A 21,436-nucleotide genomic window follows, 5' to 3' on the forward strand; every position below is an offset into this window, starting at 1 on the left:
GTTTTTGAGAAAGTGTAGAAATGTAAGCAAAGAGCAGCACAGCACCAGAAACGTTTGTGTGTGTGTATATATATATATATATATATATTTAAAAAGTGACTGAGTGCTTGTATGTGTGTATCTCAAATGTAAGAGTGTGTGTATGTGCAGGAGCAGCAGAATACCTTTTTATTTGGTGGGGGGGGGGGGGGCAAGCTCCAACCCCACCTCAAACCTCATCCCCATTTATCTCTCGTCTTCCTCTCAACCCCACTCTCATTCCCCATTGATCTCGCATACCCTGCTAGCTTCATTTTTTCTCTCCCCCTCCCCATACCCAGTATCTCCCTTCTCTCATCTTCAGGTCCAGCATCCCCCCATCCAGTTACATCCAGTTTACCCTCTGTGTCTCCCTAGTCCCTTATCCCCATGTCCAACATTTCTCCTCTCTATTCCTTACCCCTGCTGTGTCCTGCATCCCCTATCTCTTCCTTTCTCCCCATGCGATCCAGCATCTCCCCTCTTCTCTTGCCCCTGATGTCATGCATCATCCCTACTTTCCCCATTTGGCCCATCATTACCTCTCTCCTCTTCCCCTCTCACCCTGGAAAATCAGACTGGAGATCTCCCAGTCCCTGTGTGGTTTAGCACCAGCTCCCTGCCTATCTGCTGCAGCTCTTCCTGCTCGTTACGTTTACCTGGCAGCAAGCCAAGACAAAAAGATACAGTGCCCAGTAGCACCAGTAGCAGAGTACAGTCCAAAACAGGAACGTGCATGGCCAGGTCCATCGTGGGAATGTCTTCTGGCCCTGAGAATGCTAAACCCTCTGACACATCCTGTCCTTCTGACATATACTTCCTTTGGGGTTATATTACCTGTGTATGTATGTGTACATTTGCCTGAAGAGCAAGAATGCATGCATGTGTATGTATTTCTTTGTCTCTGGTGGGGACAGTCTCATATAAATAGTTGCCCTTTGAAATATGGGTTAGAGTGGAAAAAGCTACTTGTACAAATGTACCTGTGCACATACTAAGTAAATAGAGGTTTGCAGCCTAGGCAACTAAACCCAGCTGGTTATTAGATATCCTTGCTCATATCCTTTCAGAGGCACTAAAAGAACTAAACATTTTCTTTTGCACCTTCCATTTGTGGAGATTATAGGATGCTTTTTGCAAACTTTGTAAATTTATAGCTCAGATGCATAATCCATAAATCTTACTCTGTTGGACAGTCCACTGTTGGCATCTCTGGTTTATACCAGAGGCAATAGAGGGTAAAAATTACTTGCCTAGATTCCGTGGTTCTCAATTCACAGCTGTAAGCCTGAAACTATTAGGCTACCCCACTCAAAGCATGCACTTGTATAGTCACCATGCTCCCTCTCAACCTACTACAGATGCCACACCCAGAACTAGGACCCTGTATTTCCTGAATATAATTTCTGGAGATATGAAGGCCACAAATAAAGATCCTGGGTTGGAGAGAGATTAGGGCATGGAAAGAGTAAATGTGACTTGGGGGTGATAAAAGAGGTAAATGTGCATCTGTGATAGGGGCCTACAAATGTATACTCACCTAGGGTCTAATATAGTATTAATCTGGCCCTGTATATATGTATATCTGAAACTCTACTGACCAAAATAAAAGTCAACAGCTGGTTTACTGGACATTCCTCAGAAGTAACTTCCGAATAATATTTACAACTCATGTGGAGGAGTGGCCTAGTGGTTAGGGTGGTGGACTCTGGTCCTGAGGAACTGAGTTCAATTCCCACTTCAGGCATAGGCAGCTCCTTGTGATTCTGGGCAAGTCACTTAACCCTCCGTTGCCCCAGGTACAAATAAGTACCTGTATATAATGTGTAAGCCACATTGAGCCTGCCATGAGTTGGAAAGTGTGGAGTACAAATGTAACAAAAATAAATAAAAAATACACATTCATGAGGTAGAGTTTTTTCTTGTTGGTTTTAGCTGGTTATTGTCTCAGCTTTCCAGGGGTAATTCCACACACTTTCAAACATAGTTGAGCCCCTCTCAGGGTCCTCAAACCCTGCTGATTCTTTATTCTTCACTTTCCTCACATCTTCTTCTCTATTCCATGGAGCTTTGTATGGAACCTCTGACAGGTTAATGCTAGATGGGTCACCTCCCTGTGCTACCTGGATTCTGCCAAGTACTTATGATCTGAATTTGCCACAGTTGCAAGCAGGATACTGGGCTAGATGGACCAATGATCTGACCCATTATGGCTATTCTTATGTTATGTTCTTATGTCACCTGCATCTGCCCATGCTCCACTCCTGCCCTACCACCCACCCAAAAAAATAGCTGACATAATGCAATTGTGTGGCAATAGTACTGACATTAGCACCCAAAGGCCACATCAGGTGGGGGGAATACAAGAAAATTCCACTTTTCAACCCCCATTGAACCCCAATCCATCAATATACATGTGTTCCACCATATAGTGTTAAATTCAAAAATATATTCTACCTCCACAGAATTTGTGCCTGGTGTGTCCCCGAGCAATGGTTGCAGAGCTAGCACATTTCCCAGTAGAGCTCACCATACAAAAACATTACAACTTTATGTTGCTGTTGTGTAATCTCAATAACAGCAACTTAAACCCTTTCAATACCAAGCATATTATAAAGTAATACAAAACTCTACAAGAAAAGATCACACAGGACCTAGAACAAATCTACCACACCGACGCTTAACTTTCAGATCTCCCAAAACAAAGGACCCTACCATCAAAAAGGCAGCACCCTAAATACTACAGTAAGCCCTAGAACATCAATACACTTACTGTGAAAACCAAACAAGCCAGGTTACTACAGATTGCTATCTAGAAAATTAATGCTAACAAAATACCTGTTTTCTGTAATACACACAGAACACAGACAGACTCTTACCATGTACAGAATAAGTGACACACATTGAAAACAGAAATAGGTAGACACAAGTTAAACTGAAGCCCCGAGTCAGATGCTGCATGAACTGCAACTCCAGAGAAATAGAAAGAGATGTATTTTCCCCTGTACTGTGCAAACTATAAAGTCTGTAGATGACAGGAACAGCATGGGAGGAGGAGTGCAACCAGGGCAATCACCCTCAGCTTCTAAGCTAGAGAGGACTCCAAGCTAGAGAGTTACTTGGGAATGGGGATTGCGGGAATCCCTTGGATATGGAAAAAGTTACCACAGGATTCCTGCTGGGATGGAAGAAGTTGCTGTGGGAGTGTAGTCAAAATCTGTGGTAACTCCAAAATGAGGCTTGGAATGCACTAAGAGGTAATTGGGGAATCAGAATGAGGCTTGAAATGCGCAGCGAGGCAGCTGGAACACCAGAGTGAGGCTTGGAATACTCATTGGTTGAATAGTGAATACCATTTAAAAAACCAAAAGAGGGTATTGGAGTTGGGAGAAATCAGAGGGCTGCAAGCAAGTAAACAATAGTGTTGGGGTAGGGATGGGTGGGGATAGAAGAGATTAATTATGGGGATGGGTAGGAATGGATTGGATCTTAGCGGGTATGGGTGGGTATGGGTTAGATTCTATTGGGGATGGGTGAAACTTCTGTCCCCATACAACTCTCTACTCCAAGCCTGCCTAAAGCTGAAGTACACATAGCCTGCTGATGGGCTTCAGGATCCCCTCCCAAATTTCTGCTCTGGACCACAGCCTTTGCTAACACCAGTCTAGTCAATAAATAGAAAATGACTTTTTTCTACCTTTGTTGTCTGCCATTCTGTTTTTCATATTGTGTTGGTTCCAGGCTTTGTCTTTCACTTTCCTCTATCTTTTCTTAACTCTGTTTATAGGGCCATCTATCAATTTAATTTAATTCTGGCATTTATAATCCACTTAACCTTCAAATTCAAGGCGGAACACAGTCGCACATTATAAGCAGGTACTTTGTCCGTAGAGGGCTCACAATCTCTGTTTTTGTACCTGAGGCGATGGTGAGGGTTAAGTGACTTGCCCAGGGTACAAGGATCTGCAGTAGGAATTGAACCCAGGACACCAGGATCAAAGCCCACTGTAGTAACATACTGGGTAGGACCAATGGTCCATCTAGCCCAATATCTTGTTTCCAACAATGGCCAATCCAGGTCACAAGTACCTGGCAGAAACTCAAATAGTAACAACATTCTTTGCTACCAATCCCAGGGCAAGCAGTGGCTTCCCCATGTCTGTCTCAATAGCAGACTATGGACTTTTCATCCAGGAACTTGTCCAAACCTTTTTTAAACCCAGATATGCTAACTGCTGTTACTACATCTTCCGGCAAAGAGTTCCAGAGCTTAACTATTCATTAAGTTAAAAAATATTTCCTCCTATTTGTTTTAAACGTATTTCCATGTAATTTCATTGAATGTCCCCTAGCCTTTGTAAAACAACAATGCACTTCTATTCATTCTACACCACTCAGGATTTTGTAAATCTCAATCATATCTCCCCTCATGTGTCTCATTTCCAAGCTGAAGAGCCCTAACCTCTTTAGCCTTTCCTCAAATGAGAGGACTTCCATTCACTTTATAATTTTGGTTGCTTTTCTTTGAACCTTTTCTAATTCCACTATATCTTTCTTTAAATACGGCAACCAGAACTGAACGCAGTACTCTAGGTGAGGCCACTCCTCCATTCAGCTGCTTCTCTCTCCTACTATCTTCATTTCCTTCTCCACATCCATTTCTAACATTGATCTTTTCCTGTCAGCTTTATTCCATACATTTTTCTGCTTCTCTATCCAGATTTCACATGTCCTTTATACCAACCAGTCCTGAATCTTCCTTTTTTTTTTTTTTACTGCATCTACCTACAGTCTTCCATCTCTTCTCTCACTCCGGCTCTCCCATTCCCCATTGCCCTCTCCTTCCTTGGTCTCTTATGGGCTGATGATCAGAAGCAAACGCAGGCACTAGAGGCTGTTAATGCCATACTAGCACCTGCATTTGCTACCACCCCATGATCAGAGCCCCCGAGCGTGTGAAACAATGCGCACGCGGGCTCTGAATGCAACTAGCATGCAAAGCAGGGCTGTTAGTGCAAGTGGCATGCAAATGCATGCTAAACCTGTTCCTTCCCAGTGATCAGCAACCAGCATGCCAAACATTGGCTCACTGGCCATGGCAAACCCTACGCCAGCTCGGAGCTGGCGTTAGGGTTTGCAGACCATTGGGGAGGAATGGTGAGCCCTGTCCAGCATGCATTTGCATGCTAGCAGGCCCCCCATTCCCCCCCCCCCCCCAATGCAGCAGCCCGAGCTCCCCCCCTGCAGGAGCAGGAACCCTGACCTGACCCTCCCCCCAGTGACACGGGGGCTAGAGATCCAGTGGACCTCCAGTCCCCCCCCCCAACACAGGTTATTGGGGGCTGGAAATCTGGTGGGTTTCCAATCCCCCAACCCCCCCAACACAGGCTCAGGGGGGGCTTGGAGATCAGGTGGGTCTCCAGTCCCCCTGGCATCCCCTCATGTGAATGGAGCCCTGGTGGCCCAGTGGACCGCCAGTCAATCCTCCCCACCTCCCCCACACCTGGTGGTCTTAGTGGTCCTTCCCCACCCTGTACCCTCGTTGGAGGAGAGAGGTGGCCTCCCTTCTGTTCCATCTTCGCCACCTTGAAAATGGCAGTGCCCAGCCCTGCCCTGGGTGGGGCTTCACACCATATTTATTTATTTTGCTGCATTTATATCCCACATTTTCCCACTTATTTGCAGGCTCAATGTGGCTTACAATATATTACAACTATAATCACATTGATGGAATAGAGAATCAGAGTATATATAACAGATAAGGTGCATAGGAATATTATGGCAATCATATTAACGGAGAAAAATTTCAGAATTATTGCTATTAAGGTTGATACGAAAATTATGTTGATTAAGAAGTGGGTGAGTGGATAACAACATAATATATTGATATCAGGACAAGGTATAGTTGTCAGTAATTAGGATAAATGGATAACAACATAACATAATGATATCAGGACAGGGATATAAGGGATATAAGGGGAGTTGTGTTGGGAGGACCTCCAGGCCCCCGTGTTGCTTTGCTCAGGGTGGGGGTACTTGGGGTCTGGTGGTCCCATGGACCTCCAGCCCCTGTGTTTGACAGGTCTGGGCTTTTGACAGCCTAGACCTGTCTAACAAGTGCGGGAGGATATAGACCTGTCAACAAGTGTGGAAGGATTGTGCCTGAGTGCACGCAGAGGCACAATCCTCCCACACGTTTACCCTATGATCAGAGAGAATAGCGTGCTTAAATTTACATGCTCTTATCTCTGATCATAGGGACGGTAAAGCCCTGCGCTCTTCCAGCATTATTTTTAGAGTGCTATTTGGAACAGCGCAGGGCTTTCAATCATCTGCCCATCAGTAATTCCCTCTTCTCCTCCCCAGGTCCAGCATCCTTCTTCTTTTCACCTCTCCCTTATCTCCCCCTCATCCAGTGTCCAGCACATCTCCTCCAACCTCTATACTGCCCACTCCACACCCCCCAAATTCAGCATCTTTCTTTCCTGCTCATTACAGCACCCGGAGTTCAAACCTGCAACTGCAAGAGCCATGATATAAGTAAAGGTTGCATGGAACCTGTCTTCCACACAGTCATTGCTGAAGCAATGTCAATCTTGCCCTCATAGATATAGGAAGCTGGCATCTAAGAAGGAAAGACCAGCATTGTTTCAGTGCACTTGTGTGGAAGGTAGGTCCCACACTTTTTTTTTACTTCTATCGTGGCTCTCCAGTGGGCAGGATAGGGAGATTGGGAGAGCTGCCCCTGAGTTTGGTGGAAGTCAACACAGAAAACTGACCCTTACATTAACCAGTTTTCTGTCTTGCCAACTGCTGTCCTCTCATTAAAAAAACAACTAGCTGACCAAATATTGGTCAGTTGGATCAGCAATGAAAGGAAAGGGAGAACAATGGGTTTGGTAGAGAGACAAAATAGGTTACTGATAGGATTACCAGATAGCTCTTCATCATCAGGGCAGGATGAGTCAGTCCTGATTTTACTTCTATTACATTCACTTGGGGTAAAGCCAGATCTGGCTCAATTCCTGACAACCTGGACCTGGACCTGTGTGGATTAGCTGTTTTGGCACCTACATCTGCTCACAGGTGCAGATCCAGACTCTTCTACTTCCCCCATCCCTAATATCTATACAGTATCTCCCCCTCCCTCCCCTAGTCTAGAATATTTCTTTTCTTTTTACTCCTCTCTCCTCATCCACCATCTCCCTTTCATCTCCCTCCCCTCTCCATATCTAGAATTACCCCTTCCCTTCCCTACCTCTCATCCATCCACTCACCTGTCCAGAATCACACCCTCTCTCTTCCCCCTCCCCCAACACAGTATTGCCTTTTCGCTCTCCCCTCCCTTCCACTCATACATCTAGCATCACCTGTCTCTCCCAATCCAACATCATCTCCTTTCAGTACTCTTCCTCCGGTCCAACATAATCCCCTCTTTCTCCCCTCCTTCCCATCCACCCATTCAGCATAGCTTCTCTCTCTTTCTCTCACCTCCCTTTGGACCAATGTTGCCCTCCCCTACCTCCTTCCCCCGTACATTTCCCCTCAAATCTTCCTCCCTCCTTTCTGTTGCCACTGCCACACCTCCAGGCCCACAGCAGTAATCAAAAAAGCATTGCTAACCAGCACTGGAGTGCCTTCAAGCCCATGTACTCATGAAGACCTTGCTGGTGCTGGTCCCGTCCCCTCGTGACACATTGGAACGCATTAGAAAGGGCAGGTCCTTTGTGAGCACATGGGCTTAAAAGCTCCCCAGCACTGGTTAGTGTTACTTTATTTTTATTTTTTTTGCTTCCACAGGCTCCAAGGTACAGCAGTGACAGCAGAAGCAATGGTGGCAGCAGCAAAAGGGAGGAGGGTGATCGGCCTGGGCCCTGTGACGTTAGATCCCCCTCCTTCTACAGGGCTGGTGCAACAGGATATACCCCTCCCCCTGTCACTTATACCTCATTTATTGGGTTGTGCTGGCCCTGCTAACTAGAAGATTCAGTGTTGCATACTTTATGCTGCTTCTAGAGCATGTGTACTTCTAAAAGACATATCGGGAAATATTCACCTTTTGCCATAAGGGTTTAGGGATACCTGAGTCACATAAGTTATAATATATTTTTGTAGATTAGACATTTGAAATGCTAAATGAAAACTTGACATGGAAAACAAGAGGTGATGCAAAGCCACTCAAATGGCAGCTGAGATCGAAGGAAAACCCTCAGTAAATTAACAAACTGAATCACATCTTTTACTGAATGGAAGCTAAAATTCAAACTTCAATTAAATCAGTTACATAGGAATGTGATGGGGCTAAATATTCAGCCAAATGATATCTGAATAAGTCAGTGTTGCTGAATATAGCCAGTTAAAGATACCTAGATATCTTTATCCATAATTTAGACCAATAACAGACTATCTTATCCAGATAACTTTAAATGAATAGCGGCTGAATATTCCTGCTGTCTGGCTAAAGTTTAAACTTTCTTCCTCAATGTCTCCCAATCTTCTTCATTTAAAATGACTTTTGGTCAAATGTTGATGTCTGACCAAAACTTATATGCTTTCATTTTAAAACACCTTCCACTAACACAAAGTTCTTTTGGGGAGCTATGATATATTCAAAAACCCAATGATCTCCCACAAATCTTTAAAACAAACATTTACAGGATATGGTTAATTATATAAATGCTGTCGAATAATGACCATAGTATATTTTTCATTATGTAATTTATTGTATCCTATTTATTTGAAATACAATTTTAGTTTATTTATTTTCTGAGCATTTGCAGATAATTTTATAAATACTATATAAATAAATATTGATTTCAGGTACACTTCTTCAGCAATTAATTATACAGCGTTTAATTTTCAGATACTTATCCACCAAGAAATTGCGGCCAAGGAACAAAAAGAAAAGGAATTATTGCTTGAAAAACATGAATATCTGCAGAAACTTGCTTTGGATGAAACGGTATTATACTGATTATTTTTCATAATCAATATCATTGCAAAAATATTTTCTTTTTATATTCTGTGTCCATAGCCCTTACTGTCAGCTGCTAAATCAATACTTTGATGTTTAATTGACATTCAGGACTGACTCAGCCACACAAATGGGATGACATCATTAGACAGTGCAGGGATCAAATACAGTACAACCCTAGCACTTATATTCTGCTAGATGCCTTTCAGTTCACTGCAAATTACATCCCCCAGACCTCAGAGTTAGTACAAAAGTTTTGAGTATACATAGTGAAGGGCGACCAAAACTGCTTTTTTTGGTTTCAGCCAAAACTGAATGCCACTCAATTTCGACCAAAGCGGAAAACAAAACTGGCCACTATTGACTTGAATCAGCACTAGAGGCCTGACCTGGTCTACTCCCCTCCCAGACCTCCCCCCCCACCCCCTCAACCAAAAACCCCTCTGGGCTTACCTTACAATCACTGGTGGTCTAGTAGTTTAGTCAGAGCAGAAGTGATCCCCAGTCACTTCTGCCCATGCCACCTCTTCTGTCAAAATGGCTGCTGCAATCTCTAGCAGCAGCCTCCTGCCTCAATTACGCCACTAGACGTAGGAGGGCCTATGGGTGAGCCCAAGTGGGGGAGGGAGTAGGAGATACCTCTGTTCAGAGGGAGGGAGAGCACCATGGGGACAGCACAAAGTTTTAGTTTCAATGCACCAGTATTTTTGGCTGAAACCAAAACAAGGCCAAATACCAATTCTAGGCCAGTTTTGGTGCCAAAACCAAAATTCAGTTGGCCTCTGATGTACAGCCCTTCCCATATGCAGTACATTACATTACACTACACATAAATCTTGTATTTCGCAAAAGCCTTCACAGTTCAGTGCGGATCACAAAAGACTAAAGACCGAGACAGTTCGGGGATTTACAGTTTGAGTACAGAAAGTTAAAAAATTCAACCACATATTTCTTAAAGAGAAATGTTTTCAATTGTTTTCTAAAAGTTAAATAGTCCTTAGGTTATCTAATTATCGTAGGAAGTGAATTCCAAACCGAAGCAGCCTTATTATGATAGGCATGAAGCCAGCTGTTTCCTAAGTTTAATCATAGCCATAGAAGAAAATCTCAAAACTGACTAGCCCCTATCTAATTGTTCAACAAAGAGAAAATCTCCCTCCCTCAGTTTTGTTTTTACACTTACTTTTCTGAACCAATATTCATTTATTTATTTTCACATTTATACCCCACATTATCACGAACATACTCAAGTTCAATGTGGCTTACAACAAATAAAACTACAGGTAAGGTTTACAATACTATAAACAAAATATCAAGTAAGAGCAGAGCAGCACAAATAAGATACAAATAAGAACTAAATAATAAACCATCGATGTCCAGTTACAATCTAACATACTCCATCAATGGGTAGAAACCTCTCAAAGAGGAAAGCTTTCAGTCTTTGGTGAAATAGCAAGTAATCAGGCTGACTCTTGATTGCCATTGGCAGTGAGTTTCACCACTTAGCACCTTGTATCTAAAGTCTATGGCGTGAACTGACTTACAGCACATTCTCTTACAATCTGGAAGGTGAAGTCTAATGTAGACCCTAGAACCAGAGGTTATATTGCATGTAATCTGGTGTCATGCCATATAATATTTGAAAGGCAAAAACACATAATTTAAAAATAATCCTGGCTTTAATGAGCAGCCAGTGCAGCTTGCATAATAATGGAGTGGTTCTATCAAAAAATGATACCTTGAGGACAAGCCTAGGTGCTGTATTTTGGGCCAAGGATTGAACTAGCAGCCTAAAGATGTCATTTGAGAAATATGATCTGATTCTCCTCAGTTTCCAAAGAGACCTGAAGGATTTTTTCACTACTGAGGAAACCTGAGGCTCAAACGTGAGGTGTCTATCAATTAATACACCCAGTACCCTAAGCGTAGTGTCTAGGGGGTAGGATGCATTGTCAATAATAAAATTATTATATACGGTATGGTCAAAAAGGTTGGTTACCACAAGAAATTTAGTCTTCTCTCTATTTAACTTAAATTTAAATTCAGAAGTCCAGGATTCCAACAAAATCATAACCAAGCCTAATCTTAGGGACAATTTCTGGAAGAGCAGTCTTGCAAGGGATATAGATTGTGACATCATCCACATCAATGAAAGTGCAGAACCCCGCTGCCTCCAATCTTTCACCTAATGGAGTGTTCATAACATTGAACAGGATTAGAGACAGCGGCGACCCCTGTGGCACCCCACAGTCAAGAGACCAGGATGGTGAGAGAGAACCTGACAACTTCACCTGATACAATCTAAATTTTAGGAAGCCGCAGAACCATTGGTGAACCTTCCCACAGTCTGAATTGGTCCAACAGGCCTAAATGATCAATGAGGTCAAACGCACTTGACATATCGAATAGCATCTCTAAAAACTTAAAGCCTAGACTGATTGCTTCCCTAAAATCAGATACTAAGGTGATCAAGACGATCTTGGTACTATAACAAGCCCTTAAGCCTGACTAGGATTTATCAAGTGGGAGAAAGAGGAAAGGTGATTCATAAACTGAGTACCAACTATTCCCTCCATTACTTAGTCAACAATGGGATAGAAGCGACAGGCCTGTAATTAGTAACATCTCCCAATGAAGCCAAGGTGCTCTTAGGGATTGAGGTAAGTATTATGGAACCTTTCCATTGAGGAAAATCACCCTGAATCAATATAAACGAGTGATGAACTTGAAGAAGGTCAATGAATCTTGTTGGTGCAGTTTTTAATAAATAACTCAGACAAGCATCCAGAAGGCATTGTGAGAAAAAATACTTTTTGAGAAAGGATTTGACAGTCTCATGAGTGGGTAGCAGAAAGGAGGACCACAGTTAATCAGCTGCAATACTAACATCCAGACTAGGCTGCTTGATGCAAGATTGAACGCTAGTGGCCTTAAGTTGCAGCCCCTCTAATTTTAGTTACTTTTTGTTCAAAGTACGTGGCTAATTGATTAGCAGATGGAGTGGCTACAGTTACTGATGTTAAGTTTTCTGTTGACAGAAGCCTATTAAGAAGACTCAAGAGCTTATGGCTATGTAAGTGGTTGCAACCAGTGGCGTAGCTAGGGTAGTTGACACCCGGGGCTGGTCATTTTTTAACACCCCCCTCTAAAATCCAGTACTAGGCATGCCGAGAATACAAAACACTCAGGACCTATAGAGCAATTCTACCATACCATAATCAGTCAATTCTATGAGTCACACAAGGAAAAGGAAAGCAATATAAACACTACAATGAGCACTAGAACATCAATTCACCTATTGTAAAACGAAACCAGACAGAATAGTACAGATCGTCGATCCTGCACAGTCAATGCCAACTGAAAGCCATGTCTTTTTCACAAACACAGATACACCCTAATCCACTATAGAATAAGTAATCATAAACTTTCTATTTAGACAAAACAAATCTTAAACTGAACCCCCGATGCCAGACTCTGCATACAATGCAACACCACAGAAACAGAAAATGTCCCCTAGTACTGTGCAAAATATAAAGACAGCAGATGTAAATTTGAAAAAACTAACAAGTACCAATCACCACTTTACAAATTAACAAATAGAAATAAAACAAATATAGAAAATAAAATAATACCATTTTATTGGATTAATACATTTAGCTTTCAGAAGCCAAAACATCCTTCCTGAGGTCAATACAGTATGGTGCTGTTACAGTATTCTATCCTGACCCGAGGAAGGGGGTTTTGTTCTCCGAGAGTTAGTCAAAATGTATTAAAATTAGTCCAATAAAAAGATTACCTTGTTTACATGCTCTATTATAAACATTTATTAACACAGCTACAATACTACTTTATCCTAAAGCAAAAAGATAAAAATATATATTTTATTTACAGTTTGTTGTCTCAGGTTTCTGCTTTCCTCATCTTCTTTTCACTGTCTTCCTTCCATCCAGCATCTGTCTTCATTCTCTTTCTGCAATCCAGTGACTTCCTTCTGCTGTGCCCTCCATCTAATGTCTGCCCTCTATCTCTGCTCCTTCCATCTGCGTCTGCCCTCTATCTCTTCCCCTTCCATCCACCATCTGCCCCTGTCTGCCCTCTCTCTCTCCCCCTTCCATTCACTGTCTGCCCATTCTATCCTTTCCATCCACTGTCTGCCCTTTCAATCCACCATTTTTTATTTTTTTTTATTTTTGTTACATTTGTACCCCGCGCTTTCCCACTCATGGCAGGCTCAATGCGGCTTACATATACAGGTACTTATTTGTACCTGGGGCAATGGAGGGTTAAGTGACTTGCCCAGAGTCACAAGGAGCTGCCCTCTCCCATCCATCCAGGGTCTGCCCTCCCTCTCACTCCCCCTTCTATCCAGGATCTGTCCCCTCTCTCTGCCCCTTTTTTCAGCCCCCAGTTCCAGCCCCCTTCATCCACATGCCTTGCATTAGTGCCCCCCTTTTCAGCCCCAGACCCATTCTCCCACCTGCCCCAGGCATGCCCCATTTTCCCACCAGCCCCAGGCATGGCCCCCATTTTCCCTCATGGCCCCTTCTCAGACCCCAGTTCCAGCACCCTTCTCCCATCTGAGAACCCCCTTCCCACCCCAGTCCCCTTCTCCCATCTGAGCCCCCCCCCCCCTGACCTGACCCAACCCGACCCGACCTGCCTACCAGCTCCATCGACAGATGACAGCCCTCTTCTCCTGCCACCACCCTGCCTTTAAAAAAAATCTGTGAAGCGGCGTCGCAGGCAGCGCCTCGCGTCTGCCGCCCTGCATGTAAAAGAAGCAAATCTCCTCGTCATTGTCAGGCCTTCCCTCACTGTGTCCCGCCCTCGCAGAAATAAGAAGTTACCTCAGAGGAGGTCGGGACACAGTGAGGGAAGGCCCGACGACGATGAGGAGATTTGCTTCTTTTACAAGCAGGGCAGACGTGAGGTACTGCCTGCGACGCCGCTTCACAGATTTTTTTTTAAAGGCAGGGTGGTGGCAGGAGAAGAGGGCGGTCATCTGTCGACAGAGCTGGTAGGCAGGTGGGGACTGCAGCGCCAACGGCCCTTTGGGTGGGAGCAGTGGGAATGGAGCATCCCCCCCACCTGCTGACGCTTGGGGCAGACTGCCCCCACCGCCCCGCCCTTGCTACGCCACTGGTTGCAACCAATTTGTTCTTTATAGTAGAGGGTTTTTCTTTTCTTTTTCTTATAATCCCTGATAGCCTTCCTCCAAAGCATTTTGTTCTCTTCAGATTTATGTCTGGGCCACTTTCTCTCTAATTTTCTACATTGCCTCTTCAGGAGGAGAATATCTTGATTGTACCAGGTTGACACCCTATGGGTGAGTTTGGGCAAAAATTTGATGGGAGCCATACTATCCAGGGTACAACTATATAGCTCATCCCATTTATGCAAGAAATCCTCGCTGTCTGCTTCTGGAAGCTGTGGAATATCAAAGATTCCAGACCAGAATTTTACAGGATCAATTCTGCCTCTCGATTTAAAAGGAGGAGAGGTGACAGTAGACTGAAAAGATCTAGTAGCTTCCCTCCAGTACATAATCTTATGATCTGACCAAGAGGCATGGCACCAGGATTGGTCACCCAGGTAAAAATTCTCTATATGTACAGTTCTATAAGCCAGCAGGTGACCCTTAATGTGAGAGGATTGGGAATGTGGCAGAAAGAATCACCAGGAGGTGAGAAAATCAAGTAAGCTCTTTGTCTTAATATCCCTAGAGTTATCAAGATACAAACTAATATCACCTACTAATAAAACATTAGCAAACTTAGCACAAATACCTGAGAGGAATTCAGTAAAGCAGCTTTCTGAGGCAGACCAGCTTCCTTGAGGGCAAAAGAAGAGAACAAGGCATGTGGGCTCCAACAACGCAGGATCACTTAATTGCAGGAAATAATCTTGAGATTAGAAGAGTTCAGTTGGGACAATAGTTCTACTTTTAAAAAGACCTTATAAATGAAGGCGATTCACACCCTTTAGTTCTAGTTTGGTGAAGGACCTTGTAACCTGGGGGACATAAAGCATTGAGTAAAGGATCCTCTGTTGAATGAAGCCACGTTTGGACAAATTCCTGGAGGAAAAGTCCATAGTCTGCTATTGAGACAGAAATGGGAAGCATGTAGTATGGAATATGTAGTATGGGATTTGTAATATGGAGTGTTGCCATGATTTAGGTTTCTGCCAGGTACTTGTGACCTGGCTTGGCCACTATTTGGAAAACAGGATATTTGGCAACTAAGGATTAATCCCAAAAAATGCAGGGTCATGCACTTGGGTCGCAAAAATCTGAGGGAACGGTAAGTATAGGGGGTGAAGTGCTTCAGTGTGCGAAGGAAGAGCAGAACTTGGGGATGATTGAGTCTGATGACCTTAAAGCTTTCAAACAGGTAGAAAAAGCGACAGCCAAAGCCAGAAGGATGCTTGGGTGCATAAAGAGAGGCATGACCAGCAGGAAAAGGAGGTGACAGTGCCTTTGTATAAGTCTCTGGTGAAGCCCCATTTGGAGTACTTTGTGCAGTTCTGGAGACCGCACCTATGGAAAGATATAAACAGGATGGAGTCGGTCCAGAGGACAGCTACGAAATTAGTAAGCGGTCTTGAATGCAAAAATTATAGGGACAGGCTAATGAACCTCAACATGTATACGCTGGAAGAGAGGAGGGAGAGAGGAGACATGATAGAAACATTTAAATATCTCAAAGGCATTTATGTACAGTAAGAGAGCCTTTTCCAAATGAAGGAGAGCTCTGGAATGAGGGGGCATATGACAAAGTTAAGAGGGAATAGGCTTAGGAGTAACCTAAGGAAGTATTATTTCACAGAAAGGGTGGTGGAGGCGTGAAATGGCCTCCCGGTGCAGGTGGTGGAGTCGAGGACTGTTCCAGAATATAAAAAGGCATGGGATAAGCATGTGGGATCACTTAGGAACAGGTAGAATTGGGAGTTACAGAGGATGGGCAAACTGGATGGGTCATATGGCCTTTATCTGCCGTCATGTTTCTATGTTTCTAAGATACTGGGCTAGATGGACTATTGGTCTGACCCAGTATGGCTACTCTTATGTTCTTATGTTCTAGAGATCAGCACCAACCCAAACTGTTTCTGCACCAACCAATCTTTAATAACACCAGTTTTATTGACCAGCAACCTATTTGAGATTGGAGTTGCTTTTACAAGCAAAAGTGCTAGAACTTTTATATGAGTAATGCTTTGCTTTTATTTAATTACTGCTCAACACTGGTAAAAATTAATTGCTAGAAAAACTCAGGAGAGTTCTTCAGACTCACAATTGATCCTTAGATCCTCAAGCCCTTCAAAGTATTTTTCAGAAATGAAACACTCCTCAAATAGACATTTACCAGCTGTGAGAATGCAAAACTACCTGTCTGCTGCTCAGTACACCTGCTTCCTCTCAATAGTGCAGGATGCACTAGCTATAGACTAGACGAGGTCCCAATCCTGCACAAGTTCCAAAGAAGACCCAACACAGTGGTTCTCATTGCACTGTACTGGGTTCATCAGAACCATTTTTTTCTTCAAAAGACTCAGTTCTTCTTCCATGCAGGCTATGAATCTTTCCTGCCATAATAATGCAAGACATCGGTACTCTTCTACATTACAACCGCAAACCCCTTGCTTTAATGGCATAGTTACCTCTTTCACCCTGCCCCCTTTAATCCAGGACAGTTTGGTGGCAGCAAGGAAGCCTTCCACAAGGCATATACATATGCTTTTAAATGGAAAAGGTGCTCAGTTTAGAGCTTTACTAATGAGCAAGACCACTTTCGGTGTCCTTCACAATAATACTTCAGTACCTCCTCCTTCTCAATTATCTTATTCTACAAAACTCTTCTTTTGGAGTTCACCTTAATGCAATTTCAGCCTATCATGTCTTCATAGACAGAGCACCTACTTCCCTGTGTACCATTGTTTCAAGATTCATGAAAAAGCTTCTTCATGTCAAAACACCAAAACAGAAACATTTTTATTCCATTGGACCGAAATGTCATCCTTACACATCTGATGAAATCATTTATTTATTATTTATTTATTTGTTGCATTTGTATCCCACATTTTCCCACCTATTTGCGGGCTCAGTGTGGCTTACAATAAGACTTGAATAATAGAAATACATTTGTTAAGACTAGGTTATGGATTACATTGAACAGAGTTGTGCGAGGCATTCGAATATCATTGGTAGTATAACAATGGGACAACAACATAGAAACATTAGAAAGAGACAATGGGAAAAAAGGGCATTATTAGGCGCCTAGACATATAGTGTACATAGTTCCGTGGATGAATGTATGGTTGACTGGATAAAGGGATGATGGATCAGATGTGGATGTGTATTGCATTGTGAACAGTGAGTGGTCTCTATGTGTTTTGGCTCTTTCCGTAAGTTTGTTCGAACAGGTGTGTCTTCAGTAGTTTACGGAAGGAGGCTTGTTCGTTAATCATTCTTAGGTTGCGTGGTAATGTATTCCAAGACTTCGTGCTCTTGTAGGAAAAGGTTGACTCGTGTATCGTCTTGTACTTCAAGCCCCTGCAGGTTGGGTAATGAAGGTTGAGGTGAGTTCGGGATGATCTTTTGGCGTTTCTAGGTGGTAGGTTTATTAAATCAGACATGTACGCTGGGGCTTCACCGTAAATGATCTTATGGACTAGTGTGCAAGTTTTAAAAGTAACGCGGTCCTTGAGTGGAAGCCAATGTAGTTTCTCTCGTAGTGGTTTTGCCCTTTCATATTTAGGTTTTCCGAAGATGAGCCTGGCTGCTGTGTTCTGGGCTGTTTGAAGTTTCCTTAGTATTTGCTCTTTGCAGCCAGCGTATAATGAGTTGCAGTAATCCAAGTGGCTAAGGATGAGGGATTGCACTAGGCTGCGGAAGACAAATCTTGGGAAGAATGGTCTAATCCTTTTCAATTTCCACATGCTGAAGAACATCTTCTTGGTTATGTTGTTTGCGTGAGTTTCGAGTGTTAGGTGGCGGTCGATAGTCACTCCAAGGATTTTTAGCGTTTCTGAGATTGGAAGTTTTAGGTTTGGTGTGTTTATCACGTTGAATTCTGTTGTGTTGTATTGGGAGGTGAGTATCAGGCATTGGGTTTTTTCTGCGTTTAGTTTCAGGCGGAATGCATCTGCCCATGTGTTCATGATGTGTAGACTTTTATTGATTTCGCTGGAGATTTCTTTGATGTCTTGTTTGAATGGGATGTATATTGTCACATCATCGGCGTATATGTACAGGTTGAGGTTATGGTTTGATAGGAGTTTTGCTAAACGGATCATCATTAGGTTGAATATAGTTGGAGAGAGAGGTGATCCCTGTGGGACTCCACATTCAGGTATCCATGCCTTGGACGTGGTTGAATTTGATGTGACTTGATACGAGCGCAGGGTTAGGAACCCCTTGAACCAATTCAAGACATTTCCTCCGATGCCAAAGTATTCAAGTATGTGTATTAGGATTTCATGATCAACCATGTCGAAGGTGCTGGACATGTTGAATTGTAAGAGGAGTATATTGTTGCCGGTTGCAATTCTTTGTTTGAATCTGGTCATTAGGGTGACTAATACTGTTTCTGTGCTGTGATTCGAACGGAATCCTGATTGGGCATCATGCAGTATTGAATGTTTGTCTAGATAGTTTGTGAGTTGTTTGGTTACCATACCTTCGGTTATCTTGGTTATTAGTGGTATGGATGCAATTGGCCTGTAGTTGGTTATTTCGCTCGTGTTTTTCTTTGTGTCTTTAGGAATTGGTGTGAGTAGGATTTTTCCTTTTTCTTTTGGGAAGAGTCCATTTTGTAGCATGTAGTTTATGTGATTTGTTAGGTTTGTTATGAATTGTTGAGGAGCAGTTTGCATGAGGCTATTTGGACATATGTCTAGTTTGCAGTTGGATTTGGCATATTTTTTGAGAGTTTTAGAGATGAGTTCTTCTGGTAATAGTTCAAATTCGGTCCAGGTTCTGTCTGCTGGGTGTGTTCCTTCTTCTGGATCTAGACAGTCTAGGAGAGTGGTGTATTCTATAGGGCTGGCGGGTATTTTTTGTCGTAATTGTACAATTTTCTCCTTGAAGTATTTTGCAAGGTTGTCAACACTTGGTATATCTTTGCCGTTGTACTGATAGAAACCTTGTGTCTTAAACATCTAACCATGAAAATCTCTTTTTTTCTGACTACAGGATATTCTAGCAGTGGTTAGTGTGGTTAGAAGTATAAGTGAACTTCAAGTGTTAGTCATGTATAAACCTTATAGTCTGTTTCATCATAACAAGATAGTCCTATGTATTCACTCTAAATACTTGCCAAAGGTGATTGTACTGTTTTATCCTAAACTGCACAAACATTGTCATGAGAAGTCTCGCCACACAGTGGACTGCAGACAGGCTCTGTTTGGAAAAAAACAGAATCTATAAGAAAGTATATGCAGCTGTTCATCTTTTTCAGCTCCAACAAACTGTGAAACCAGTGGCAAAGCATACTCTACCTAATTAGCTAGCATTATATATTCAATTCTGTTATGAACAGACTGCTATCCTTCTGTCCAGTAAGGTCAAACCACCTGAAGAAAACCATTGCTGCTTCCGCAGCTCATCTAAAGTCTTTCACTGGAAAGAATGTGGAAAGCAGCTACTTGGTCCTTGCTTTATACCTTCATCTCACACTGCTATCTGCAATTAGATAGTACTAGTCTGTTCAACTCCCAGGTTGCAATCTATCCAGGATGCTCCTTAGTGCTGAGAAATTGAAGCAACCATGAACTTGGGAGTCAACCCACTTGTGCATCTGAGCAATCCTGCTGTCTATGAAAAAGACTTGTTACAGGTAAGCAATTTTGATTTCTTTTCATAGCCAAAGCCAGTATCACTCTATGGGCCATCCAGTAGGGGGGAGACAATTCCATCCTTCCTTCTTGTCAGGGTACAACTTTTGTGATGCTATTATCTCTTCCAGTAATGACAACATGAGGCAGCATAAAACGTCAAACCTGTTCTCCAAGTATAAGCCAGCCCAGAGCAGACATTTTGCTGTCAAAAAGAAAGATTGGAATCCCCATTGTTTGTAAATTTAAACTACAAATTCCCTTATCTTAATTTTTATATATGTTTTGTTTGTTTGTTTTTTAGACTATTACAAGTTGGAAAAAGACACCAGAGACTGCGGAAATAGGTTTATCTGCTCAGATCAAGAAACTTCAGAATAATGAAGCAGATATGACGAAATTAATAGATAGGTATTAGTTGTAATTAAGAGTTTGGTTTTTTGTTTGGGGTTTTTTTTTTTTTTTTTGCTATAATCTACAAAATATGTTAACATCTTAATTTTTTTTTGTTTTCATTTTAGTCTGAGATATCAGCTAGAGCTAAATAACAGAACATGGGAAAAGAAATTTGCAATCCTAAAGCAAAGGTATGTTAATATTATGGCAATAGTGATCATAATACAATCAAATTTGACAGTCATAGAAGGGAAAATATGAATGAAAACTAATGGAAAACGAGAAAATTAGAGAAAAATTTAAAAGGTGCCATTGCAATAGTTACAACTTTGCATGAGGCATAGAGTTATGTTTAAAAAAAACTGTCTTATAGCCCAAACCAAATGTATTCCATGTGTTAAGAAACAGCACTGCCTCTCCTGCACCTGGTACACTGACTCATCTCAGAGTAGGATGAAGAGTAGTCCAGGTCCTGCAGTTCATCCTGCATCAGTCTTCTGGATATTCTTTAGCCATGTGGACCATTTTTCTTGGCTAGGCAACAATTTCCAGGTATGCTCCAACAGGCTTGTGGGAGCCTGAACATTCTTTGGAACTGTCCGTCTGCTGGTATTGACATCTAGGCATGGGAGGGGCAGGTAGACACTTTTAAAAGAGAAGGCCTCTGTCCTTCCCCCAGGAGTTGCTTCTCTCCTGTAAGAGCCCTCCAGCCATACAGCAGCTAATCCATTTTTTTTAAGCTGCTGAGTTTGCTAGTTTTCTTTAATTTCACAAAAATATTTTAACCTTATTTTTCTTTATTTCCCATGTATAATCAAAAAAATAAGCACAATACAAACAGTAAATAATAACAATATTTCTTCCCAAAAGTAACTACTACTACTATTTAACATTTCTAAAGTGCTACTAGGGTTACACAGCGCTGTACAATTTAACATAGAAGGACAGTCCCTGCTCGAAGAGCTTACAATCTAAAGGACAAATGTACAGTCAATCAAGTAGGGGTCGTCAAATTGGGACAGTCAAGATTTCCTGAAAGGTATGAAGGTTAGGTGCCAAAAGCAATATTGAAGAGGTGGGCTTTGAGTAAGGATTTGAAGATGGGTAGGGAGGGGGCTTGGCGTAAGGGCTCAGGAAGTTTATTCCAAGCATAGGGTGAGGCGAGGCAGAATGGCGGAGCCTGGAGTTGGCGGTGGTGGAGAAGGGTACTGAGAG

At 42.5% G+C, this 21,436-nt stretch overlaps 1 protein-coding gene across 1 annotated transcript in view; it reads left to right on the forward strand.

Moving 5' to 3' along the window:
- Window positions 1-21,436, forward strand: part of C1H10orf67 (chromosome 1 C10orf67 homolog) — a 206,763-nt gene that overhangs the window by 114,689 nt on the left and 70,638 nt on the right. The window contains exons 6-8 of the mRNA XM_030201660.1: window positions 8,882-8,980; window positions 20,130-20,236; window positions 20,347-20,412. Of these exons, the coding sequence (XP_030057520.1) occupies window positions 8,882-8,980; window positions 20,130-20,236; window positions 20,347-20,412 (272 nt within the window). The remainder of the gene's footprint in view (window positions 1-8,881; window positions 8,981-20,129; window positions 20,237-20,346; window positions 20,413-21,436) is intronic.

This window comes from Microcaecilia unicolor, chromosome 1 (genome assembly GCF_901765095.1).
Source record: "Microcaecilia unicolor chromosome 1, aMicUni1.1, whole genome shotgun sequence".
Taxonomy (NCBI): domain Eukaryota; kingdom Metazoa; phylum Chordata; class Amphibia; order Gymnophiona; family Siphonopidae; genus Microcaecilia; species Microcaecilia unicolor.